The sequence below is a fragment of the Haemaphysalis longicornis genome, unplaced genomic scaffold (genome assembly GCF_048455015.1).
Source record: "Haemaphysalis longicornis isolate Haplotype H1 unplaced genomic scaffold, Haemaphysalis longicornis Haplotype H1 scaffold_3, whole genome shotgun sequence".
NCBI classification, from domain to species: Eukaryota; Metazoa; Arthropoda; class Arachnida; order Ixodida; family Ixodidae; genus Haemaphysalis; species Haemaphysalis longicornis.
This window is the reverse complement of record NW_027526335.1, coordinates 193,688,982-193,716,620: the sequence shown is the minus strand read 5'-3', so window position 1 is coordinate 193,716,620 and position 27,639 is coordinate 193,688,982. Positions and strand designations below refer to the sequence as shown.

Here is a 27,639-nt window from a genome sequence, read left to right as displayed (position 1 = left end):
CAAACTCCGCGCGAACTCAAAAGAATCGCCAAAACTGTTGGAACGTTTTCAGGCATAGAAAAGGTTGGTGCAGAGCGCCGACGGAAGTGGATCGTCGCAAGAACTGCGAGGAGCCATGAAGCCACTAGGGCAGCCACCGCGCGCATGACGTCATTTGCGCGGTGCCAGTGGTGAATAATGAGGGAAATTGAACGGAGCGTCGATGGATTTTCCGCGGTTTTTATAGCGATTTGCGTTTGTAATCTACACGTCGCGTACGTTTATTGTCACTGCTCTTTCCTTCGAGTCTGGAACCACTGCGAAAGCTATAGATATCGCCAGTACGGAGCGGCAGTTCGTTGTTTGCTCGTCGCACCAGATACGCCTTCCATTTCTGCTTTGTGTTTTTTTTTAGAGTTGCTATCGAAAAGCGTTCATTTCTACAACTGAAGGAAACAGACCGGGAAACAGAAAACAATCTTTTGAGCGAGTTAACAAGTTATCTGATGGGTATAGAGCAGTAATTTTTGCCTGAGTTACTTTGCGACCTCCTAATTAAAATACTGGGTGTGTTGGGTTCCTAGGTTCTGTAAGTATTTGAGATTTCAAAAAAAAAAAAAACGACGAAAGACGGATTGCAGGGTCCCTTTAAGCTTGCGGCATGTGTCGCGGGAGAAGACACTGCATGGCCTCCGCGATCACGATTTCACTGCCGAGCCCGGGAATGAATTGTGGCTGTTGTCATTTTTCATTCCCGAGCCGCTACCCTCATCTTCGCGTCGCAGCTGCGATGATTTGTAGTACGCGTTCGTTTTTATTGTGGCATTATTTGGTTTCTCGCCTCCACTTTCCGCAAAGAGCAGTCTCGCCGTTTATTTATATTCTTCTTATGGGAGCAGCATTGCCTACAGTAGACGGAAGACAAGGCTCGACCTACAAGTTTGGGTCGCTGTTTACGATAGTTTTTGTTTGTTTTGCTACGAACCTATATATGAAGCCGCTAATCTCCACAAGCCTAATAACGGCGAGGATTTCGTGGCAAAGATGACAGTGGGCAGTGTTTGAAGTCTTGCTATATACCACCTTAAAGGGACACTGAAGTGAATTTATCAAGCTCCCGTTTTTGCTTGCACTGCGTAGACTGGCTCAAATTAGCACACTTTTCATCGTTTATCCGGTTGACAAATCGGTAATTATTTTACAAAGCGCGAAAGAAGAAAAACTACCATGCGCGGTTTGCGGCGGCCGCACCAACTAAGGCTGTGACCTTAGGAGGAGGGGCGCCGTGATTGGACGATGCCCAAGGTTAGCAATCAAACAAGTTTCGGTTTCGGTTTCGGTTCTGTAAAACATAACCAATGGCGTTGTTGGATGGGAATTCTCAATATCTCAGTAATCATCGTACCGCGCTTCTGCCATGTTGTCGGCTGTAAAATGCACAAGATAAGCCTCCCAGGACGGCTTGTAGTCGTAGCATTCACTAGCCGAGACCTACGCAGTGCATGAACGCCCTCCGCGTACCCGCAGACGCCCAAATGTCATGCGCTTTTCCCCCATATTTGGAGCTTGCCTCCCTCATGCCTGTATTGTAAAAAGCGTGTTCGCACCAGGCCAAGGTTCTGTTCATTCTGGCCTGTGCCCACTGCCTGCAAGCAGTCGGTGCTTATGGCAACAGCACGCCAACGAGAACTCGCTAGCGCGCCAGTGCCAGCCTGCGCGCGTTTTGTGAACTAGTTCGAGTAGCCATGAACGTTGCGGCCCAAAAAAAGGTGAACTCAATATAGAAAACATCGGCGCAAAACAAAAAAGTTGAGTTACAAAAAAAAGCACGTACCCGCGGGGATTCGAACTCGCGACTCGCAAAACATTTCCGGTGACATACCTAGCACACCAGACCACTGAGCCACGAAGCGGGATCCGAAGGCCTTGCTAATATAGGGTATATATTGTACAACCGGTTTACACTTTCATTTAGTTTTGGCATTTCAAGCAGCTTAGGTGACTATTTGTTGTACTGCGCTCATGCAGTAAGCGTCGTCCGAGTTTCCACAGTAGCTCACGTCTAGCAATTGCATTTCGTAGACGAAAAAGCGTTCGCAGATGCGTAGTCGTGCTCCTGACCGCTGTGCTCGTTCGCCCAGCGCAAAAAAGTGCTTCCCGCGCCCTAGTTTTACGCTGTACGGTAAAAATATCAGTTGATTTTATTTCCTTAGTACCTATATTGACTTCGCTGACTCTTTTCCCGCCTTCAAGAGGCCTTTATTTTCCTACTGGCGTACCAGTCAGCGAAGCGTCGCATGTGCGCTTGTGCAACGCGCGCTTGTGTGAAGCGACCTTGACTTGGAGCTAGATACAGGGTACAAACTAACCAAGTAACGAACGGCACATTCTTCCATTCACAAACGTGTCCTGGCTTCGTTTCAACTGAGGGAACGAATTGTGACGACCCATCGGCGGCCGGCGGACGAAACGCTGGGCCGACTGACTCTGTCTGAAGGCCGGCGAGCCGTGCAGTAACGCAGACAATTGCCAGCTCATCCCCTCCTGACGTCACACGAAACGCCACGAAAAATGGGCGATCGTAAAGAGAGGAGGACAGCATTTTCGAATTAGTTTTTATACTAAATAAAATCGCGTAAACGCGCCTAGAGTGGTCGAAACATGGCCTGGGGACTCCGGACTACAATTTGCGCTAGTAATCCCGCAATGTTTACATGTCACTTCAGTGTCCCTTTAATAGTTGCACATATATATTGTCATGGGACACATATTGGTGGGCAATGTGCCATACTGCCTGGGCTCGGACAATAGACAATGAAGAGAAAAAAGTGGCTGTGTCGTCGGCCGCGCTATCTTATGACCACCATGTACATTCTGTAAATAGGTCCATCGCATCTATTTGTAAACTGACACATCCCACCAATGATGGATCACCTCATCCCTTCTGCCGCCACGTTATAATATTGTGACTGAATGGACATTCCCTGTGGGAAAGGTTTGATTTGAGTGTGAGGGGCGAGAGCATGCCCTCCCACCAAATTATCAAGCGGAGATAGAGTACTGCGTTCCACTTACAATTTTCTTAATTAGAAGGCGCATCGCGATATATCTTTTCGGTTCCTGGGGCCAAACCACCCAAATGAATGGCTGGTCCAGAAGCCCGCCTAATCCCTGCTGATAATATGTGAGCCTGGCAATCACCAGTACAGCTTTTTTGTGCTGCGGCATTTACGATGAAGATAGGGAGGGCGTAACTCTCGCTTAAATGTGAGTTTGCTTTCCCCATAACCGTCGTCTGGGTAGCCACGTAACGGTAATCGGAAGTTCGAAGTCCCTACCTGAGAGCAAACTTTTTTTAATAAAATAATAAATAGATGCAATCGGTAGGTGGGATCGTCTGTACGGTATTTTGATAATACACGATCCGTCTCGTGCTTCATTTCGAGGACGTCACTTACGGCGCAGAGCCGGTAGTGGCTTATAATAGAGTTAAACATTGGTAATTGCAGCAAAGACTAAAGGTATTTGTTTTTGCCGCCTCTACTACAGATCCTGGTAGGTGCGTTTAAGAGGTTTTCATAGAGATCTGAGCACGCACTTCAATCTGCAGTTGTCCATCGGTAATGAATGAATGACCATATTGCAGAGAGGAGGCTACAGAGCACTGTGGGTAGGGAATGGAAAGGAAGATTTGGAAAGACGTCACTAATTAGTAGTTGCGCATAGTAACGTTCAAGTTTCCTAATCAATGTAGCTGTCTCTCGAGGTGCCATTCGAGCAACACACACACACTGGCCTTCCCGTGAGGGACGAAGTGTTCGGCATAGTTATTGATGGCACATTACGGCTGGTGTGGCAACATGAAGCGCATTGGTGTTCGTTTTTGACTGGTCTACTTTAAAAGGTAGTCGGTCAGCCATTAATCCATTTTATGGAGACCATTTTTAGGGCAAATTCCGTGATTTTCTCTAACATTTCGGGGTTGTCCCTAACATATTCGGTATGCTATAACGACAACGTTGTAACCTTGCGCGGGCGAGCAACTGCGCAAGGCCGTCTGAGACGGCTGCAAATGGCCAAGTAAGGTGGAACAAGTTGGCTGTCTTGTTGCTGCCACCATGGGAGCCCCTGAGTAAGGATGGACGCCTTAGGTTTATACACTTCGAAATCACATGGGGGTATTGGCCGAGTTGGCGTAAACTTTGTTGGCGAATACGTCACTTCTTTTATGAAAGATCTTCAGTGGGGCGAGAAAACCAGGGGGTGAGGCCTCCGCTAGCCGGTGCCTTATAAGGGCTCTAGCTTGACAAACTTTCTGTTGCAAATGTTGTTCAGGTGTGCTCGGTCGGTCAGATTGTACTGAAGCGGTGCCGAGAACCGTGGGAGGATTTAGTAGGCACTCCCGGGCCGAGCTGTGTGCTGTTCGGTTGCCATCCGCTTCAGACGTGTGCGCAAGTGTCCAGACAATTCGTATCGTGATTTCTTCAGGAGACAGGTCCCGCATTAGGTAGAGGATGCTGATCGCCGTGGAGTTAGGCGTGAAGGTCTTATTCAGTTCCCGGAACGCAACGTGCGAGTCAGTGAGGATGCTGAACTTCTTTGTGTGGATAGTTGAACATAGGGTCTGGGTGCTTTGAACTGCGCCGAGAATTCCGAAGGGTTCCACTTCATCTGAGAGGCCGTAGGTGTTCGTAACGTTGCGAAAACCACCGAGCTGTGGAACCTCGGTGCAAGTCCAAGCAACAGCGGCTCTTGTGTCATAGATAGCGGCATGGATGAATACATCACCTTCATCGTATGCGTTATCGTTGGCCGCGGTGCGTACGTACTGTTCCCTAGCTGCTGGTTTACGTCGGGGAATGGGTCGTCACCGGAAAGGGTCGATTGCAGGTCTCTCCTAAGGTGGGATCGAATCAGGAAAGATTGCAGGGTCAAAATGTCTGTTCAAGGTGTCCCATTTCAAAATAGAACGTCCCTGCGGCATGTATTCGAGGTGCTTCTGGAATCACAGCTTGACTTCTTCGACTGGAGTGGTGATCGGAGGAAGTGTCACTCCTTGTTCCAGCACGTCCGTCCTAGTGCGGCGTGGTAGGCCGGTTATGGTACGAATCACGTGTCTGTTTAACATGGTTAGTTCACTGAGATGCCGGGAACAGAATTCATATACGGGAAATCCATAAGGCAGTCGGCGGTGCGCAACGAGTGCGCAAGCCTGAGACAGGCGTCTTGGCTTGAGCCGCCGTATATATTCGGTAGACGGGTAATGAGGTGCAAGGTGGGCGTGCCAGGTTGTCCGAGTATGACGGATCCATGTAGTGGGGCTATTGCTGCTGCTAATCTGGATGCCAAGCAATTTGATTGTATCATTTCTTAATTCAAGGATTGTATTTGCGATGTCGAGGTGGAGGATTTTTCAGGGTTGGTCGAACGCTTGCCATCGACGCTGAGAAATTCGGTCTTGTTCGGCAATAATTGCAGCTGGAGTCGGGAGAGGGTGCGCTCCGAGCTAAAATGGCCGGATTGAAGTGTAAACGTCCGAGAATTGAATCTTGCGGAACTCCTCGGTTCACCTCTGAGGCGTCTGAGTGGAGAAGGCTACGGCTAATTCTAGCAGGATACCTTCTTGCCTGACGTTATCGAACACCTTGTGCATATCGAGCGCCCGGACGTTGTCGGGTAGGCTCTTTTGGCGATGTCCGGTTTATGACTCGACGAAGAAGCCAGGGGTATGGCTAAATTGTGGCGAAATCCCGTAAGGGTCGGGTAAGACCATCTAGTGTGTTCCAGGTGGTGTTGAAGCCTGTTGCGTATGAGACGTTCTATCAACTTGCAAAGAACAGGAGTTAAGGCTATGAGTCAGAGATTCTCGGGTTTGGGAGAATCCTTCCCAAGTTTTGGTATGGGGTTAATGATTGTCGTTTTCAAGTGGCCGGGAACTTGCCCAGTATCCCAGGATCGATTGCAAGTGGCCGGGAACTTGCCCAGTATCCCAGGATCGATTGCAAGTGGCCGGGAACTTGCCCAGTATCCCAGGATCGATTGATAAATGTTAAGAGGGCCGCTTGACCCGATGAGGGTATATTTTGACGGTCCTTTAAATGAATTTGGTTGTGGCCCGGGGTAGATTTGGCTTTTCCTTGGGCAATGGCTATATGCAGCTCGCTCTCGGTGAATGGAGCGTCGAGCTCCGCGAGCGGTGCGCGTATATCGATTTCAGGGAGAGGTTAGAGGGTCGAGACCTCAGCCCTGACGTGTGGGAAGAGAGTCATCACAACGGTATTGTTACGGTGCAGCCTTCCTTGTCGAAATGGTGAAGCAACTGCAATGAGGAGAAATCTTATTGCACGGTATTGGGCCAATCGTGGAGGACGAGAAACACGACGATCAGTGTGGCACCGGGCAGGAGATAAAACCGTCATCTACTCTGTCTCCGATTTTCCCCATTTGTAATTAGCGTAAATAGAGCTAATTCTACTAGCGTATACCACGTTTCATCGGGGTGAATGTGCTTCAACGATCCCGTGAAACGACGGAGCTTCGGAGCGGACGCCAGCTCTCTCAGGACACCATGCCTATCGATTCTGGGCAGCCCCCTCAACCGGCCATGCCACCATCGATTGTGTTGACCCACCGCCGGGATCCTGTATTTCTCTACGGCACCGGCGACGTGGAGATGGACGACTGGCTCACCATGTATGAGCATGTACCTAGCCCTAACTGGCATCCCACGATCATGCTGACAAACGTCGTGTTATATTTCAAGGGGACGGCCCTCACGTGGTATGATACCTATGAACATAAGCTCACTAGCTGGGATATCTGCAAAGAGAGGCTGAAGACGGTGTTTGGGAAGGTCCTCGGACGTCAGCTTGCTGCCAAGCAAGAGCCCGAAAATGTGGTGTGCATTGTACGCCGGGAGCTGGAAGCAATGTCTCCACCAACCTTCATTTCTTCAGCAGACCACGCAAAACCCTTAATATCCCTTATTCAGAGCGTAGTACCGTAGGAGCTTGATAATCGCGGCATCGGCACGTTGTGCTCCATACATCGCCCTTGTACACACGATCTACCGCCCGCCAGTGCTCTCGGTACTCCGTACATGCCTCCGCGATATATCAACCCTGATGAATAGCGTACACCTGACGAGAAACCAATTTGCTTCGGCTGTCACCGCGTTGGTCATGTTTCTCGATACTGTCCAAGCCGCTGGCCACCGCGATCCCGTTCCGGCTTTTATAACTACCAACGCCCAATGACGACCCAACCTCTTGTTCCTTGCCGAGCCCAGGACGTCACCCCCCCCCCCCGCTTGTCGAACAACCTATTGATGGCCACAGTAGCTCACAATCCCCTCGCCGTCGCCTATCACCATTGCCCCATCCCCATCGTTTCTCTTCTTCCTCCTACCCTGGACCCCCCATTCCGAAAACTAGACGATGCGGCGCTTAGAGGTGACGCTGCATTGACAAATCCTCTTTTGACTGTTTCGCCCCGTCCTAACCTTCTACAGATAGCCGTCGATGGTGTATGCGTTGAGGCGTTAGTGGACACTGGTGCTCAAGATTCTGTAATTAGTTCTGACCTTTGCCGACGGCCCAAAAAAGTTCGCACTGCTTCCCCTTCCTCTGTAGTGCGAGTGGCCGAGGGGGCCACGCCACCTATTCTTGGCACGTGCACCACTCGTATCACCGCCGCAAATCACCAAATCCCTGTATTATTTCATGTCATATCGCACCCTATGGTACCCTCTAACCTCAAGAAAAAACCTCAGACGTTTAGACTAAGCCAGAAACACACAACGCAGCCGCTGTGTTGTGTGTTTCTTGCTTATTCTCGTCGTGTGGGCTGTTTTCTTGAAGTTCCTAAAACAATTCTTTTTTGGTTCTTCTATTGCTCCAGAGTTTCATTCGTGACCAAGGGTTTGATACACGTCTTCCAATCTTTCTCCAGAAGGCGGTACAGAACGCCGTCCCAGAAGCAGGCTGTCAGGACAGCGGGACCACATCCGAAAAACCGGGACATGTCGCGCCTATTCGGGCCAGATTAACGAAGAGGACCTTGTGTTCCTTGCGTCACACTCGCAGCCAGCGAGACGGCGTGTGGCCACGGCTGAACCGGCTCTTTTCTCGATCCACCCGATCATCTACGATGGTCGGTGAGCTAAATTTGTAGTTTCCACGTGTCACTCACAAGAAATGGGTAAAGCAGAAAATCATAAAGTATTTTCGACCCTCAGAAACGGTCCTTGCACACAACGCCTGCCTCGGTTAACCTGTGATTTAGCTGTATTGCCGACCACGTCTCAGAGACGTTCGGTTACGTGCATCGCTTACAGAAGGACGCGAGGCGAACGCGGCGTGTATTCATTCCGAACGCACCGTCCCCCTTTGCCGGGCGAGACGAGTCACGTTGCCCGAAACGACCCAGCGCCGCATGCATGGGTGGGTGCGGGGGTGGTCGGCTGCGACCGTAGCGGCGGTGGCGACCACTGTCGGTAGCCGCAGTCCAAAAGCACGCCTGGTGAATCACGCGATGCGCTTCGAGGGGTGTGTCGCCGGGGGTGTGTCTCCGGTCAAAAGGTAACCTTGCGCATCCTCCATGAAATCGCTGGACGAAAGCAGTAAAGATCTGCTTTGAAAGAAAGAGGGGGGAACTTTCGCTCTTGCTTTCGTAGAGTTGCAGGCGCGATAATGTTAGCGCGTTGCCGGTTTTTGTCGTGTCAGCCAAAGTTTTCCGCTCTCTCCTTAGCCGAATAACCTTCATTGGTTGCGCTGCTCCAGTTCTTTTTCAAAGTTTTCTGTTCAATTTCTCTTCAAAGTTGTCTTTCGGTACGTTTATTTAGAAAAAAATAACAATTTTTTTTTGACAAAAAGGAATGTCGCGCGTGACCAGTTTATATGCTGTATTTGGTGATGTGATGAGGAGGTTTCCTTGACTATTGTTTTATGTAGACTGATAACATTATGCCGAGTACCCGCCGTTAGTCGAAAAAGAAACTTTGCCTCGGTATTATTCAATTAAATATATTGCTTGCTAAACTTTTTCTATTTATGTCACAGTTACTACCTTTTGCGTAGTATATATGAGTTATCATTATATTGCTTTTTTGTGCTTTGTCATTGTTTTATACAGCCAAGAATTGCGTTGATATAGTCTGCAGATGTTGCTGTTTGATTTGTTTTGTGTTTATAATTTTATTCACCGGTTGTTGAATGTGCTTTGCTAGGGCTGCTTCGGCTGTGCTACACCAGGAACGGGCCTCGTCAGGTGGGTCGATCGGGCTCGATCAATTGGGCTCTAACGCCTTTTGACCCGTTTACCTCGGCAGAAGATCGGAAATTGTACGATTTTGTGAGATGTACTTGTAATCTGCATCAATAAACAAATCAAATGAAAACCAGCTGACAGCGGGACCCGCAGCGCCCCTACTCGGCCGCGCACCTTCCACGGCCACAGTCGTCATGCCTAACAAAATTTTGACGAAGGGTCTACATGCTCACTCTCAGTGATATCGCCTATCCTTTAATTTTACGCCTACAAAGCTTTAGTCATACTAGCAAATCAATATCAATTTAATATCCTATACTTTCATCATACGAAATCCCTCACCTGCGTACGTAGTTCTGTTCACATTCCCAATGTACGGAAACTTTTCGGTATTTTCCGTTGGTGCCGCAACAGGAATTTCTCCGTATGAGCAGTGCGTGGCTTGATGAGCCAGAAGCAGGAACATGGGCTGCAAACCATCGAGCAGAGGTGTTTAGTTTACCGCATGATTACCACACTTAATTTAATTTTCCAAATGCGTTCGGCATTTATGAACATCTTGAACACATTGTGCATATTGGGCTGTGATCTATAGAATATTTGACAGGGCCCAAAACCCTAATAAAACACCAACGTGTGATTATATAGCCGACAAAACTTAATAAGCATATATGAATAAATAATTTTCATGTATAGTGGAACTCCGATAATACGATTTTCAAGGAACCCCGAGAAAGCGTCGTATCATTGGGGTGCGGGTAAATGCCGGTCGAGTAGACGGTCTGACGCGACAGGTGGGCTAAGAACGTGTTTAAATTACTACATTTAGCGCGTTCTCGTGTGATTCGCGAACATTTACCTGAGATTCCAGTTAAAAAATAAAACACCTATGTTGTGCCCTCCTAACCTCTACGGCATCCAAACTAGCCCGCCAGCCAAGCGCAGCGCGCTATGCGACGCCCGTGCCACCCCGCGCTTGTACCGTACGCTACCGGTATGGCGGCGGTTGGCGGACTGGGCCGGTGTAGATTCGTTCCGGTAGGGTGGATTAGTTCCGCGGGCCGGCCTTCACCATGCCCGCGCATTCGCTTCGCTGAGGGGCAACCTCCTCACGCTCCCTGCGCGCGCCTGCACAGTCGGGTCCCGGTAACCCGCCACCGTAGCCTGAGCCTCCAGTAGCCGCTATGCTAAAACTGTATTTATAGCCCGCCAGCCCCACGCCTTGCGCGCACTAGACAAGGCCGACGTGGTGAAGCAAATGGAGAAGGGGAAAGAGAGTTTGAAACTGCCAAAGCTAAGCGAAACGAACCACAGTGCAAAGCGGAGATGAAGAAAAAAAAACGAAATTCCCGTGCAGGGTGGACACAGCCTTTGAACGGTCCCGTGCCGTCGCTATTGGGTTGAAGGGCTCAACACAAGGTGCTTTCGTTTCACACAGGACCCAGCAACGCGAAATATACAAAATGATTGAAACTTCGCGAGCACACCGTCTTGCGGGGAAAATTATAGCGTGGTCTTACTACAGTGACTTGCTGCGGTAGCCAGTGAGGGACCCAAAGTGTCGGTGCCAACGTGTCTCCAGCCTTGCGGCGGACGCCCGTGAATGTAGACACCCTCGCAAAGAAAGAAGCAGAGTGACATGCCCTTGGGAAGACACTGATAAACAGAGAGCGTCGTGAAAGGAAACAACTTGGATCGAGGGGGGCAGGAAAGCGGGTGTTCAGTCGATTTCAACGATTACATTGCCGGGGGGTTGTGTCGTAGTCTTTTCGCATTCGTCGGCAGCTCGACGGGAGCTTCAGATTCACGGTTCGTCAGCCACTTATAGCCTGAAGTATGACTTCTCGTGGTTGGCAAGTTGATGTACTGCTACCGCGTGGGGCCGTCGAAGGTTAACTGCCGCTCACGAGTACAAGTCCTGCTGGCTTACGTCTGTGCAGCAAGTGGTCTGGCGCGCTTGCGGACCTTTGCACATCAACCAGCGTCAAAGAGGGGTTAAGAGTAAAGGTCGGGACGAGGCGGCGAAGCGGTGTAAAATATGGGAAATACCCTGGTTTACTCACGCCAGGGTACATCGTATCAAGCGCATCGCGTGCACCGGAGCGTCATATCACCTGGGTTTTTAGTGGATTGTTTCTATGGGGAGTTTGCCGGGACCGCGGTGATCTGTCGTAAGTAGCCGGTCGTCGTAAGTCCGCCGGACGTACAAGCGGGGTGCCACTCTATGACAAATTAGTAAAACACTCAAATGGAGAACAGCTATTGGAGGCGAGGCCACCACGAAGAGGCTGGGGCTCCGATTGTTTTGTCGTCACTCATAGGATCCCTGTTCCTACATTGCGGCGTGTTTCGGTTGCAGCGCGTGACGTTTCTGCTAATTAGTGGCGTTTGAAATAACTGCCTCTGTGAAGCGTATTTCGACCACCTAAGCGTTTGTAACGTTAACTTTTTCTTATTTTTTTATTTTTTCAAGTTTCATGGCCAATTATATTCATTTTCGCTATTAGATTACAGGTGGAACTTCTGCGAAATCTGCATTATCGTGGAAATGCCATGCGTTATACATTCTACCATTTTCTGTAATTTTATTTCGAATTTTTCAAAAATTCATCCGACCAATTATATCCATTTACGCTAATATAACGATTACATTTGGAACGTTCTCGAAATTTGCATTATTGTGGAAATGCAGGGCTTGACATAGTTCACCGTTTTGTGGAATTACTTTATATTTTTCTAGTTATTTAGTTCTTCCAAATTTCATTTGTCCAATTGTCTCCACTCACGCTATTATAACGATTACCGGTGGAACTGTCGCGAAATCTACAAATGGTGTTCAACGTTACGCCGTTTCACGTATGTTTGTTATATCTTTTTAATTTTTTTGTTTTTCGAAAATCCGTCCGACCAATTATCTCTATTTACGCTAATAAAACTATTACATGTCAAAGTTTTGCGAAATCGCATTATTCTAGGAATGATATGCGTAACACGGTTCGCCAAATTCCTTAATTACTTGATTTCTTCTTAGCACCTTGTAAGATCTCGAATTTTAACACGTTTGTAGATCAGACTATTCCAACATACACACACAATTGTGCTGGAAAACCACATTTTCCTGGTTTAGCGGCTGTTGTTATCCATAATTCATGTCAGGCCGTGCAGCACAGGTGGGATAAGGCCAGTACAATTCATCGCGAAGTTGTCATTGTTAGAGTGGCTCCACCTGGGGGAAAGCCAATGCTTCTGGTGTCCGTATACTGTCCCCCTTGTAAAGGTTCTGTCCCTTCGAATGCTTATGATTGGATTCCATATCTTAGTTCACTAAATCTTACAGGACCTATCCTAATGGGAGAAGAATTCATCGTCCCGAATGCTCTTTGGTGTTACTCTTGTACTCATGCGCATGGCACGCTCTTCCAGCAGGCACTTGAATTTAGCCCCTTACACCTACGGAATGAACCTGCCGTGTATGACCGCATAGGCCTTCACCCTAAACAAAGTGACACTACTCCGGACTTAACTCTCACCACTCTTAGCACCATCCGAACGTGGAACACGCTTAACTGCACCTGCGGTAGTGATCACTATCTCATCCTTCTCTACATCAAGAGTAAGAAACTTTGTACCCGTCACACTGTGAATCACGTAAATTGGAGTTCATTGAGAGAACATTTTTCTGCTGATTCCTGCTATGACATTGCTTATTTTGTTAGATCCATTACATCAGCTCGCAACAATGCGATCGAGTCCATCACGTGTACGGTGGATGTCGGGCAAACTGACGCGCACATGTTTCGTCTTTTCAAAAAAGCAGAGTGGCTTACCTATCGTTATCGCACGGGTTGTAAGCAACATTATCATTTATTGCAGCTTAAACACGATTATAACATCATTAGACAATATCAGGTCAACCTTCAATGGGAGCATTGGCACGATCTCTGTCAGCAACTCGTCCATGAATCAAGTCACTTTCGTCTATGGCGCGTTTTCCGTAGCCTGAATGGCCGTGCCAAGAAAAAGCTGCCCATCATTGATGACATGTGCCTAACGCAAGATTACTCTCAAGTAGAAGATAATCTCATTCACGCCTTCTTCCCTCATGCTGTAAAGGATCCATCGGTTCTCCCGGACCTTCCCATTATTGACGTTATTGATCCCCTTCCAGAGCTAGATTCTCTCGTCACTATGGGAGAGCTTCAGACAGCCATTTCACAAGGCCGCTCAAAATTAGCACCAGGCCATGATCATGTGAAATGGCAGTATCTACGAAATCTTCCCCCGCACGCCCAGGACGTTATACTTAATCTTGTGAACGATCATGGGACCTCAGGGACAGGCCCTGACCATCTTCAAATTACCATCATTCACCCAATACCTAAACTTGGTAAGGACTCAAATACCCCCCAGAACTTGCGCCCAGTAGCATTAACTCCGGTCCTATGTAAACCTATCTAGAGAATGATAAACAATAGACTAATGCACCACCTTGAGTGCTCAGGATGGTTCCACCCCGCTTTCACAGGCTTCCGACCCCATCTGAGCACTCATGACTACCTTTGGCTACTACGTCGCGTCATTACGAGAACTGCTCGCAAGGATTTGCCAGATTATGTGATTGCACTGGACATTCACAAAGCTTTCGATAATGTTAGTCAATCGGGCATATTGCAGGAATTGGCTAGCGCGTTCCCCACTCGAAACATTCAAAATTGGGTACAAAAGTTCCTTCAGCATCGACCCATTCTAATAAATTCCTCCATACACCAGCCGACCACTTCCTATTTAGATCGCGGTGTTCCACAAGGCTCCATCTTAGCTCCAATGTTGTTTAACCTAGCCATGAATCGGGTGGCACGTACACTTGAACAAGACACTGCTGCTCGGTTTGCCTTTTATGCGGACGACGTAGTGGTCTGGACAGAAGCTAAAGACTATCCTTCTAAAGATCCAATGCAAACGGAACCGCAGGCTGCCATATTGAGCCTTGAACGCTCCCTTTCCCAGTTTCAACTACGGCTATCACCCACTAAACCAGAGCTACTCAGCATTGACGGCAAAAATCGCACAAATTCAGATCAGATCAATTCCATCCAGATCTGGGATACTCAGCTGGATTCTCATAACGGCACCATTCGTCTCCTCGGCTTTCCCATTAGCAGCTGCAATAGCCCCCCGTAAATGGAACCTTAATCTGAAAGCCACTTGGCGCAACACCTTGCACGCAATCCACCGCCTATCCAACAAACTTTGTGGTGCCCGTCAGCAGGCTTGTACACTGCTTGGCCGTGCAATAGCACACGGGCGCCTCACTTACGGCTTTCCGGTATATGATCTTCGCTCAGCTCACGTAAAGGATCTTCATATATTACATCGGCACCTTCTATGTACAATTAGTGGTCTTACTGAATTCACCCCCGTAGACATTCTTCACAAAATTGTACCCCTTCACAACCTTGATACCCGCATCGAAGAGACCAAGCTACGTCTTAAGGAACATCTTGAGCAGTCCCCCCAAGGCAAGGCTATCGGTTCATGGGACTACATGAACCGTAATTTCGACCCCACTTGTTACCCATTGTCCCTTCCGCCCTAAGAGCGCCCTGCGATTGGCATCCCTCGGCCTCGCCCTATACTTCGGCGGCAGGTGAGAGCACGCGAGTTGTACGTTCGCACTATCCAGAACGACAATATGGAGAACAAAGTCGGCATCTTCACGGACGCCGCCGTGCGCGGCAATGAGGCTGCGATTGCATGGACACCTTCGGACGCCGCCTTGCTAAATGGTTCCCGGAATATCTACAATACATATGGCCTAGCTGAAGAAGGTGAACTTATGGGTGTCCTGGGGGTGTACATTCCATCCGCGACCATTGTGATTCACTCTCATCCCGGAAATTGCGCATCATTACGGATTCTCACGTAGCCCTTAAAGAATTGAACCGAACATTTTCACCTTATTATGCGGCAACGAATATACTACATGCCATCCGAGACCTTCAACTGGAAGGCATCGCCATCCGCATCGTCTGGTCCCCGGGACACACGCCTGGGGCACATGGCAACCACGCGGCTCACACCACCGCCCGGGAGAGACTTGACACACCTCCAGTGGTTTCCAGTGCCCAATTGCAACACCTACCACGACCAGACTAGCAACGTTACCCGCGGAAATTCAAGGCAGAGAGTCGCAAGAGGCTTCAAGATACCACCCCGGTGGGTGTACTGGGCCCGCTCACGACGGTCACACGCTCGGGGGAGGTGGTAGCTAATAAGGTTTACGCTAACACGGCCCTAACCCGTCATGTATTACATAAATGGGCCCACGGAGCCAGCTCGCACATCCAACGCTGCCCGTATTGTGACGAGATGTGCATCCCTAACCTGTACCATTTGTTATGGCACTTTGCGCACTTCAAGACCGGTCGTGAGCCACTATTGGACCTCGGTTCCACACCAGGAGATGAAGAAGCACACCTGCAACGCGTTCGAGAGGACCCCTCAGTGCTTGAGAAAGTTATTGAATACGCACTAACCAGTGGTCTCTACAAGCTGGTGTAATAACCTGGACCGACACCTATTAAATCGTCGCACCTATCTCTTCACGGTTTTTGCGAACTATATTCACGCACTTGAAAATTCTATCTACCATTTCAGGAGATTGAACCTCGAACAGTGTTCTTTTTTCCATTATTTCCTTCTTTCCTTCATGTCGCTCACTTTCCACAACAGGGCATTCATCACCCTCTGATAAAAAAGGCATTCCTCCTCCTTAGTTATTTTTTCAAAATTTCGTGCCTTCCAATTATCTCCATGAACGCTATTTATTGATTACAGGTGGAACTTCTACGTAAAATGCATTATTCTGGAAATACTACGCCGTATACGGTTTCCCATTTTCCGTTATTTTTAGTATTTTTGTATTTTCCATTTTTTTCAAAATTTCATGCGACCAGTTATGTCCATTTACCTTATTACAACGATTACATTTGGATTTTTCGCGAAATCTGCTTCCTTGAGGAATGAAAGGGCGTTACGCGGTTCGCCATTTTGCGTAATTATCTTATATTTTTCTTATTTTCTTGGTTTTTCAAAATTTCATTCCACCGAATATCTCGATTCACGCTATTATAACGACTACAGGTGGAACTTTCGCGTAATCTGCATAAACGTGGAAATGCAGGGCGTTACACGTTTTGCCATGTTCTGTAATACTTTTATATTTTTCTTCTTTTTTAGTTTTCCTAAATTTCGTCCGACCAGTTATCTCCATTTACGCCCTCTAGCGATTACCGGTGGAACTTCCGTGATAGCTACATTTTTGTGGAAATGCTTGCGTTACACGGTCCTGGCTGAGGGGGGGGGGTACTCGGCAAAGAATGCTACGCATTAAAAGAGCACTGGAGGGGCAATAGACACTGCTTAAGCAAAACTGCAGATACCGCCAGCACGTATAGGCACGTGCGGCGGAGCAATCCGCTCACCCTTCTCGCGTGGTCACTAACAGCCCTGTGTTGTGAATGCGCCTCTGCTGCGCTGACCTGACCAGCGAAACTGTCGCGGCGGCAGTGAGTTAAAGCAGCGCATATATATATGATATAGGATATGTACAAGGGCGTTACATCGATCGCCCAAAGTCGAGTGCACGTCTCAGCTCGGTTACTCTCTCCATCGCAAAAGCACACGTTGTAGCAGGCGACAACAAGAGCCCGGATCCCATGAGGGACGTCTTCCAAACATGGCGCTATGGTATCCGCTCATGGACAATATACGCAAGTACAAAAACGCACGACCCCCGCCTGTAGCGGTGGCTCAGAGACCAAGGCTTTGTGCTACTGATCCCAAGGTGTGGGTTCGATCCCGACCATGATCGTTGCTTCTCCGATGGAGGCGAAAAGCGATAACGCCCGTCTTTCGAGGTTTCGGCGCACGTCATAGATCCCCAAGAGTCCGCCACTACGGCGCGCATCATAGCCGAGGTGACGGTTCGGCGCGTTCGATTAATATTAAAAAAAGCACCACACTAACTCCTACTCACAACTTTCGTGCTTGTTGGAAGCGTGTGGAACAGTAGAAACAATAAAAAGGGCGCTAAGCAGACGAAGATGAAGTAGAAACACACACCACATACTTCGTCTACGTCTCCTTTGCGCCCCTTTTATTATTTCCAATAAGCATAAACCAACTAGCTCAACAAGTTTTGTTAAGACAGCAGAAACGTTTTCTGAGAAGACAAATCTTCATTGTAGCCCTTAAGAGAGAAACTACCACACTCATTTTTTTTTGGGTGCTTGCCCGTACATCGAAAAGTACATCATGGTTCAAGAGCTTGCCAAGTAAATTACGCTCCACAAGACAATCTGCACCTCAATGCTAATTTGGGGGCGCCTTTTTCTTGGGCGGGAATCCTACACAGTAAGAAGGAACACTCATTCGATTTTTTCTGTAGGACAGGTAGCTTCCACACCCGTTCATTATGCTCCCGGATATGCCAAACCGTTTTAGTTAGCTGTGGAGGCCGTCGCGTCAAACTGTGTCATACTTTTTTTGAAGATTAGATGACACCGTCATGCAATGTTCTTTATGGATAAAGAGATCTTTGAAAAAGACTTGTAAAACCAAACTTAAGACTTATTAAACCATCATGCCCTGATACTAAATTTTCGTTTGTTAATTTCGTTTGCCTAATTTCGTTTATCAATTTATGTCCTGAAGCCGGCCTCGGAGCCCTGAAAAAGACAATCGTGCTCAAAATCTATACAAGTTTTTGTTTATCTTCTGCTGAAGAGGCAGACACTGGTAGCTTGATGTATTCTTCCCCTTCCCCTTCCCTCTCTGGATGAACTGGAAAAGCGCCCGAACACACCGTGTTTACTGAATAAGTGGAACACTGTTTTAAGGGTGTCTGCGCCTAAGTATTGTATTAACGGCTAATAAATATCTGCACCCGGAGTTAAACTCTTCCAGATGAGAAAAGCAGCCTTCACCTCATGTGAAAACTGATGGTGGTATGTGGAGACTGGCTTATTATGCCGTAGGACATCTTTTCACAATATTGTTTGTTGTATGAAAGTGTTCGTGCTGGGTAAAGAAGTGGATATGTGTTCGAAGTGTTCGAACTACAGGTAGCGTCGGTGTAGTTTCTGCTTTCAGTTTACGCATTCGCATCCGTATCTTGTGCGAGCCCCTGCCTGAATTAATTTGTGTTAAAAAACACAGGAAAGCTTTCTTTTTATCTCACGGCGAACGCCCTTCTGCACAGCTTTCGCCTGGTTGAAAAATATCACGTTATGTGATCTGAGGTGTCGATACATGATTACCCCAGGATACTAGCGCTCGCAAACAATACTGCTTCCACAAAGGCCTCCTGGGGTGTGCGTGACAGCAAGGGCCTACGAATTGACCTTGTAGCGGTGTCTAGGATATGTGGAGTAGCGTGTTGTGTTGCCTTCTCCATCGGCAAGTGCCTAATAAATGTGTATTGACATTTGGATGTTTGTGCAAATGTACTCCAGTTCGATGTTGCTTCATTGAACCTGTTATGGGAGGAATAACTTATGATACCTTTATATATTGTCACGATGCCAAAGACGACGACGCAGTGGTCTTGAAAGAAAACAAGTTTATTGGAGCGACCTTGTGCTCCCCTAACAACTCAAAGAATACACAGGCGGCGAAGCAGCAGTCAGCAAAGTAACGTATACGCAAGCGAGCGTCGGCGATCGAATACCCCGGCGTCTGCTCTGCAGGCTTTTCATCTTTCGGCGCGCGTGGTTCTAGAACCGTCGATTCACATCTAGAACATTGTACATCCAAGAAGATTGTTCTGGGCTGTTCACGTTAGATCGCAATTCTCTCCCTACCAGAACAGATAGCACATGCGGCACAAAAAGAAAGAATGGAACACGCGCTTCCCTTGGCACAGAGATAATACAGACCGGCGCAGCCGGGCGGTAAAAGCAAAAACACAAATAAACCCAATGCATGGTTCGCGGCATATTACCCCCCCCCCCTCTAAAAAAGAGTGCATCGACCCGATACTAACATAAGCGACAGTCGGAACAAATAAAAATAAAAGTTCGTCATCGTCCGTATAAAGGTTTTAAGCGAACCCCGTGGACGACTTCGGGCCGCGTGTGTCGTCGTGATGTGCTGGAGTCACCATCGGGCATCACTGCATAGGTAAGTTGGCCAACACGTCGTAGAATCTTGTAGGGTCGGAAATACCGTCGCAGAAGTTCCTGACTCAGTCAGCGTCGCCGGATGGGAGTCCAAACCCACACACGATCCCCTGGGTGGTACTCGGCGGCTCGGCGTCGGAGGTTGTAGAGGCCGGCATCCACCAGCTGCTGGTCCGTTATATGAACTCGAGCGAGCTGGCGGGTCTCCTCCGCACGCCGAAGGTATCCTTGGACGTCGGTGTTCAGGTCGTCGTCTTCTACGTGCGGCAGCATGGCGTCAAGCATTGTAGTCGGCCGTCTTCCGCAGACAAGCTCGAACGGTTTCATCTGCGTGGTTTCTTGGATAGCCGTGTTGTACGCAAACGTGACATACGGGAGCACTTCGTCCCAGGGCTTATGTTCAACGTTGACGTACATGGACAGCATATCCGAAATAGTCTTGTTCAAACGTTCCATTAGTGCGTTCGTTTGGGGCTGGTACGCTGTTGTTCTTCGGTGATACGTGTTGCTGTAGCGTAAGATTCCTTGCATGAGCTCCGCAGTAAATCCCGTTCCGCGGTCCATGATGAGGACTTCAGGGGTCCACGTCGCAGCACAACTTGTCTAATGAAAAACTTGGCGATATCTTGTGCAGTCCCCCTGGGAAGAACGGTGGTCTCCGCATAGCGCGTCATGTAGTCTGCTGCTACGACAATCCACTTGTTCTGGGATCGTGACGTAGGGAACGGGCCCAGAAGGTCCATTCCAATCTGTTGGAAGGGCCTTGATGGGATGGCGATCAGCTGCAGAAGTCGGGCGGGTCTCGTCGGTGGCGTCTTTCGTCGCTGGCAATCACGGCAACTCCGCACGTAGAGGGTGACGTCGGATGCAAGGCCGGGCCAGAAGTACTTCGTCTTGATTTTTCTAATAGTGCCAGCTGTGCCGAGATGTCCGGAAGACGGGTCGTCGTGGCATGCTTCCAAAATTTCGTCACGAAGGTCTTTAGGAATGACAAGAAGATAATTCGTTCTGGTTCTGGGTCTGAAATTCTTCACGAGGACAGAGTTTTTCAGGCTGAATTCTGGTAAGTTTCGTTTGAAGCTCCTAGGAACGGCGACGTTGCGTCCTTCGAGGTAGTCGATCATTACGCGTAACCTGGGGTCGGCACGCTCCTGGGCGGCTAGGTCGCGTTCCGTCACGACTCCGAAGAATGCGCTGTCTTCGTCGGAATGTTGTTGTTGTGGGTCGACGGGGGCGCGAGACAGGCAGTCGCCGTCGGAGTGTTTCCTCCCGCATTTATAGACTTCTGTAACGTCAAATTCTTGCAGGGGCAAGCTCCACCTTCCAAGACGGCCAGAGGGGTCCTTCAAATTGGCGAGCCAACACAGCGCATGGTGGTCTGTCACAACCTTAAAGGGTCTTCCATACAAGTACGGGCGGAATTTCGAAATGGCCCATATGATCGCGAGGCATTCTTCCTCCGAAGCAGAGAAATTTCTTCCTTGGACAGACCACGGCTGGCATAGGCGATTTCTTTTTCGCAGCCGCTTTGCTTTTGGACGAGGACGGCACCCAAGCCTATATCACTGGTTCATTTCCGTTTCGTGTGCATTTCCGTTTCGTACGTGTGCATTTCGTTTCGGCGTTTTTGTCGAAATGCGCGAGCACAGGTGGGCTTTGCAGGCATTTTTGCAGCTCGCAGAAGGCTGTTTCTTGGGCATTTTCCCAGCCGAAAGGGGTGCTATCTTTCGTCAAGCGTGTGAGTGGCTCTGCAATGCGTGCGAAGTTTGCGACGAAGCGCCGGTAGTATGCGCACAGTCCGAGAAATCTGCGCACGCCCTTCTTATCTTTTGGCCTCGGGAAGTTCGCTATGGCTGAAGTTTTAAGTGCGCACTTTATAAGCGACCCCAAACCTTCCACCGCCGGCGGCGGCGGCGGCGGCGTCCGCAGTCCTCCTCTCTATATATAATAAAAAACAGCATCCGGCGCCAGGTTTCGATCCGAGGACTGTGCGGCCGCAGCGCGACGCTCTACCGACTAGGCCACGGACGCGACGCTGATATCAGTGTTAGTAACGCGCCTTATATCTTTAACGCAGTCCTCCTCTCTATATAAAAAAAACAGCATCCGGCGCCAGGTTTCGATCCGAGGACTTTGCGGCCGCAGCGCGACGCTCTACCGACTAAGCCACGGACGCGACGCTGATATCAGTGTTAGTAACGCGCCTTATATCTTTAACGCATTCAAACTACGTCGTCAGCGGCGTGCGTTGGCGACTCAGCGGCGTTATAGCGGCTTGATAACTGCGTGGTGTACACGTGATACTACAAACCCGATGGAAGAGATGGAAGAAAAGGCGGCGAGGCGGTGGGCTGCGGGGGCCGAGCGCAAGCGCCGCAAGCGGGCCGACAACCGTGCATTCGCACTTTCACATTCTCCCCCTCGGGGAAATGCGGGGGAATTTTTCGTCCGGTCAGGTAGGACTCCTGCGGCGTTGACGACGTGGCCCAAGAACTTGATTTCCTCGTACGCGAAGCGGCACTTTTCAGGCTTCAGCGTTAACCCCGACGTACGGATGGCCTCGAGTACAGACTGCAACCTTACAAGGCGTTCTTCGAAAGTCCGGGAGAATACCACAACGTCGTCGAGGTATACGAGGCATGTGTGCCACTTCAGGCCAGCTAGCACAGTGTCCATGACTCTCTGGAACAATGCTGGTGCCGTGCATAGCCCAAACGGCATCACCTTGAACTCCTATAGGCCGTCCGGGGTTACGAATGCAGTCTTCTCTCGATCTCTCTCGTCTACTTGAATTTTCCAGTAGCCCGTCTACAGATCCATCGATGAGAAGTAGTTCGCATGGCAGAGGTTGTCGAGGGCGTCGTCGATTCATGGCAGGGGGTACACGTCCTTTTACGTGTACTTGTTCAATCGCCGGTAGTCAACGCAGAACCTCAGTGTGTCGTCTTTTTTCTTAACGAGTACGACCGGCGCAGCCCACGGACTTTTCGATAGCAGTATAATGTCGTCGTCAAGAATGCGGTCGACTTGAGTCCGGATGGCTTCGCGCTCGTGTAAAGAGACGCGGTACGGTGACTGTCGGGTAGGTCGGGCTCCATCCTCGGTTATTATCCGGTGCTCCGTTCGAGGTGTCTGACGTAACTTTCGAGTTCGACGAAAAACACTCGCTGTAGCTACGCAGCAAAGCCAATAACTTGTTCCTTTCTTCTTGCGGTAGCGCCCGATTCACGTCGAAGGGATGCGGAAGCTTGAAGGTATCGTCGGGTGCGCGTTCAAAGTCGGCGACTGCGATCACGTCACTTGCTTGTTGCGTTTCTTTCAGGAACGCGATTGAAGCGCCCTTGTTTAAATGCGGGTACTCCTCTGTGAAATTGGTGACCAAAACGTGGGATTTACGCTGCTTAAGCCCCGCAATGCCTCTTGCGACAGACACACCGCGGTCGAGAAGCAACCTTTGGTCACTATCCACGATAGCGTCGACGTTGGGAGATGCACCTTCACAGTACACGCTGACCGTCAAGCTTGCGCGGGGTGGCTTAGTGACGTGATCATCGGCGATGCTTACAGCTGCACGGTGTGCGGGGTTCGATTCTGGCGTCGTGGAGTCATCGGAGGAAAAAGTTATCGACTTCGTCTGCAGATCGAGTATTGCGCCGGTGTCCGTCAAAAAGTCCATTCCGAGAATCACGTCATGGGAGCAGTTAGGCAAAATGACGAACGCCGCTGGGTACGTCGTGCCGTCTATGGTAAAGCGCGCTGTGCACCTTGTACTTGGCGTCACGAGGTGGCCTCCTGCTGTGCGTATATGCGGACCGTCCCATCTTGTCGTAACTTTCTTCAGCTAGGGGGGGTAATGCCGCAAACCTTGCATTGGGTTTAATTGTGTTTTAAATGCGGAGCATTTCTTAGGCTCGCGATGTCACTCGTCGATGTTGTCGGCGCCATCCACACGCTCACTGCGCATGCGCGTCGCGTCGAGGCGCAGGTGCGCGTCTCTCCCCCGTACCCTCCTCGCTCTCAACAACAGGTGCGGCGGTGCGGGAGGAGCGCGTGTACCCCGTGGGCTCCGTCGCTCTAACAACAGCTGCGGCGGTGCGGGGGAGCGCGTCTGTGCGCGCATGGGTCGTAGCTACCCGTGCGCTGCGTCGCGCTCAAGAGTAACGGCGGCAGGGCGTGTAAACGTGATAACGGCGTGGTGGGTGCGTGGAAAGTTCGCGCGCTTGTGTACGGAAGTGTACGCATGCGCGTCTCTCCCCCGTACTCCTCTCCCTCAAACGCGGGCGGTGTGTATATAAGCGGCGGAGCGCACGTTCGGAATTCAGTCAAGGGCGTCTTTGCTTGGCTTTCGCTTGACTTGACGCTTTGCTTGTCGGCACCAAGCAATAAAGACAGACTTTAACTTTACACTCCTTGCCTTCGCTTCTCCTTCATTCAATAAATAAGAATAATAAAGACGAAATAACAATTAAGCATTCCCAAACCATACCGAATTACGCAACATTCACGCGATACCCCCACCACTCTGCGACGCATTTACTCGAGTTCCCCCCGTGGGAAGATGCGGGCGGGTTTTTTGCTTTTACCGCCTGGCTGCGCCGGTCTGTGTTATCTCCGTGCCAAGGGAAGCGCGTGTTCCATTCTTTCTTCCTGTGCCGCATGTGTTATCTGTTCTGATATGGAGAGCATTCCGATGTAACGTGAACAGCCCAGAACAATCGTCTTTGATCTACACTTTTCTAGATGTGAATCGACGGTTCTAGAACCACGCGCACAGAAAGATAAAAAGCCTGCAGAGCAGACGCCGGGGTATTCGATCGCCGACGCTCGCTTGCGTATACTTCACTTTGCTGACTGCTTCTTCGCCGCCTGTGTATTCTTTGACTTGTTAGGGGAGCAGAAGTTTGCTCCAATAAACTTGTTTTCGTTCAAGACCACTGTGTCGTCGTCTTTGGCATCGTGATATCTACAACAGCAAAGACACAAATAAACCCAATGCATAGTTCGCGGCAATAGGTTAATGTGACTTTATAATAGTCGCTACCATACGGTTTGTTTCCTCAGTCAATTATACAGATTGAACGACCTGCCCAGCCAATACCTCTGTCGTGGTGCGAGTCTTGAATATCAAGGTTGTACACAACCTTCTTCTTTGGGAGAGACCGGTCATCCGGCTGGAACATCGAAGTACTGCTCCTTATGCTTTCACTGGGACTTTTCTGCGTGTACATATTATCAAATAGCAAGCTAACATTTCAACGTGTAGACGCTGTTTGATACGCTTGCAGTTTCGCTATGCCTATCACTCTGATATCATTTCCCAGTTTGCCATGGCAAAACTAACGGCACCATTTAGAAAAAAGGGAAATATGGAGGAAAGATAAACAAGAGATTGTACCAAATTTCGGCTATTGCAAACTCAAGTTTTTCGCTTATTGAGACATAGAGATGTCGTTTTTTCTATGTAAGAGCAAGTTATAGTTGAACCTTCTCCCTCATATAAAGCATCTCGTTGTACCTGCAAATTTCATGGGTGAATTACGAATAATACTAAGGCCGCCGCTTCTATGACGTTGAAGTAATAAACACTGTCATAAAATACATTCCAAACAAGCCCTTTACACATAAAGAATGTCTCCTGGTTGCCCACTGTGCAATGAAACTGCCACGGCAGTATGAGAATTCTGTCGCCAAACCCGAAGATAGGCGTTTCAAAAATAACGAATGTGGTAACGCTGACGGCAACAGTGCGGCGTTATAGCGCAACAGGTATCGTGTGGTACATTACTTCCACAGTATATTCCTTGCAAAAAGCCCCTGAAAGCATTACATCAACACAGTCATTACTCACAGCGGTGAAGTAATGGCGATAATAAGTTGACTGACCAATGAAGCCTCTTTTTCTAAAAATTCTGTACGACGTCTACTAGATTGCTTTGTTATGTGAAAATGTCTGTCGGTATAGGGGCAAGCGAAAAACTTCTCAATCATGTTCGCGATACGTGGAGCCGCTGTAGTTCATATGAAGGTGTTCAGTTGACTGATATGCTGAGTGAAATTCAGAGAAATAGATGAAGGAGGAGAGACAGACTTGCTTACCATCGATTTGTTTCTGTTGCGAAGAACATATTTAGCTCGTTGTTCCAATACCTTCGTAATGTATTGGCCACTTTCGTTTAACACGGGCTTCACGCCGTCCCAAAAGTCGATGCCTTCGTGGCCGTCCTAGAGACCACAAAAATTGCACTTATTTAGTGAGCTGACAAAGTGGTTATTTTAGGGAACACCAAGTAAGAAACCGACAGAGTCCGCAGGTAATACTTCTTTCCCTGCTTAAAATAAGCACCTGTAAGGCTAGTGATTCGCTGTTGGCTTACTCACTTTTATGTTTGTATTAAGCTTACTGAGCTCATTCTGTACGATCTAAAACAACTCGCTTTTGAAGCCTGTGCGAAAACACCAGAAATGTTACATGTAATACCTGGCCAGGGTCCCTCTTAGCACAAATGTTTGTAATTACTTAGTATGGACGACTGTCATCTACAGGCATGGTCACACAGACGTATTGAAGCAATAAATAGCATGAACGCCAGTTTCAACTTCCTTTAATTACAAATATATTGCAGTGCGCTAAGGAGCTTTTTAGGGTGTGCCGCAATAGCAATCTATTTCCACGATAGTAAGAAATTTCAAGAAAATACCCCAACTTTTCTGCAAATTTCCCAGTTATAGAGCAGCTGGAAACTAGTAATTGGATTTTTAGCAGTCACAGGAGCCGTAATATGACGGAACTAGATAAAGCGAATTCCCGATGAATTACGACATTCTCTTAGCGCATATCAGGAAGCTCTGACCGTACTTGAACTGAGCTGTGAATTTATACTTGATAATTAAATTCAGCCGTAGCCAAAAGCAATAGCAGCTTTTGTGAATAGAATAATATCGATCTCGTAAGGCTGCAGTCATTTTTCTAGGAAGCTTAAGGAGGCCACAGTCATTTTCCTACCAACCTCTTGGAGGCCACCAAACCACAGTGAACCTTTCTGTCCGAGACATCGGAGTTCGGTCTTGATGAAGTCGTGCATTTTTAGTTAAATGACTTCCCTTGGGAGCCGTTCATGCTACGACAGTTCTAAAAAAAGCTGAAAGGCTCATCCTTACAGGGCTAATTTCGAGCAATATTCTTTGGTGGTTTCGTTCGATACTAGGCCAACTTTTCTCTATGTGCTGGGTGCCAACAGTAACACGAATCACGCTCACTTCCTTTTTGTTTCCACCAAGTTACCTCGCCAACCTTGGAAGAGTACATTTTTTAGCACTTGTAAATCACCTTATTATTCGAAATTACCAGCGATAGTTGCATCGAAGCCCACTGTAATGCAATGGTTGTCCGAAAAGTTTTAAATTCAAAAGGGACGAATTATCATGTTTGAGTATGGTCGTTCTGGAATTTAAACAGCGTTGTATTGTCGAAGACGTCCTCGTACCGAGCTCAGTCACCGTCGTCATGCAGTGGAAGAGTAATGGGCGAGTGGCGAGAAGATGAGCTGATTTGTTCTTTGCGATAAAAACTGAGAGCAAAACTGAAGTGCTATAGTGCATGGCGGGAGATGAACATCGTGGAGCCGACGGGTGCAGCGCCGCTCTTCAGCTACAAATGTCGGCAGATACGAACCACCAAGAGGGTGGAATTTATACACAGAAGCGGCAATGGTTACGCGGCTTCCGTGGCTTTGCAAACAGCCCGAACAAAGTAAAGAGACACAAGAACATCCTTTTTTCGTCCCGTGATAGCCGGCGCACGTTGAGGCTGGGAGAGGAGGGAAAGCAAAGAACTCCGTAGGCAGCATCGCCTCGTAGAGTCACGTCTCAACACGTCCCCGGTAGAACGAGTTTGTTTCGGATTTTGCATCTTCAAAGGTCCGAGCGGATTTTGTAAAGGTCCGAGCGGCGGACACGCTCCTGCAAGTCGTAACTTATTTTAGGCGGGTGGGTTTTGCCGCCAAGCCGGCGACGCTTTCCCGACTACACCACACTTGTAGCATGCGCGCAAAGGGTAGCGGTGCGCCGAATCGTTACAGCTTCTCCGCCGCGAGGTCGTGATACTGAGGGATAAGGGTTAGCAACCGTTGTCGGGAGGGATGCTCTTGAAATCAAGTGCTCGGCAGACGCTTGACTTCCGGCTTGGGCCGAACGACACTGCCCGTCTCAGATG

The 27,639-nt window shown here is 48.9% G+C and overlaps 1 protein-coding gene across 3 annotated transcripts in view; it reads right to left on the bottom strand.

Annotated features, from left to right (window-relative positions):
* Positions 1-27,639, bottom strand: part of LOC144173637 (arylsulfatase I-like) — a 70,330-nt gene that overhangs the window by 7,651 nt on the left and 35,040 nt on the right. For 2 of the 3 annotated variants that reach the window (XM_077701978.1, XM_077701977.1), the window contains one exon: positions 9,589-9,715. In XM_077701978.1, the coding sequence (XP_077558104.1) occupies positions 9,589-9,715 (127 nt within the window). Of the gene's footprint in view, positions 1-9,588; positions 9,716-25,523; positions 25,650-27,639 lie in introns of all 3 variants that reach the window. The other variant, XM_077701976.1, reaches the window with a different exon arrangement.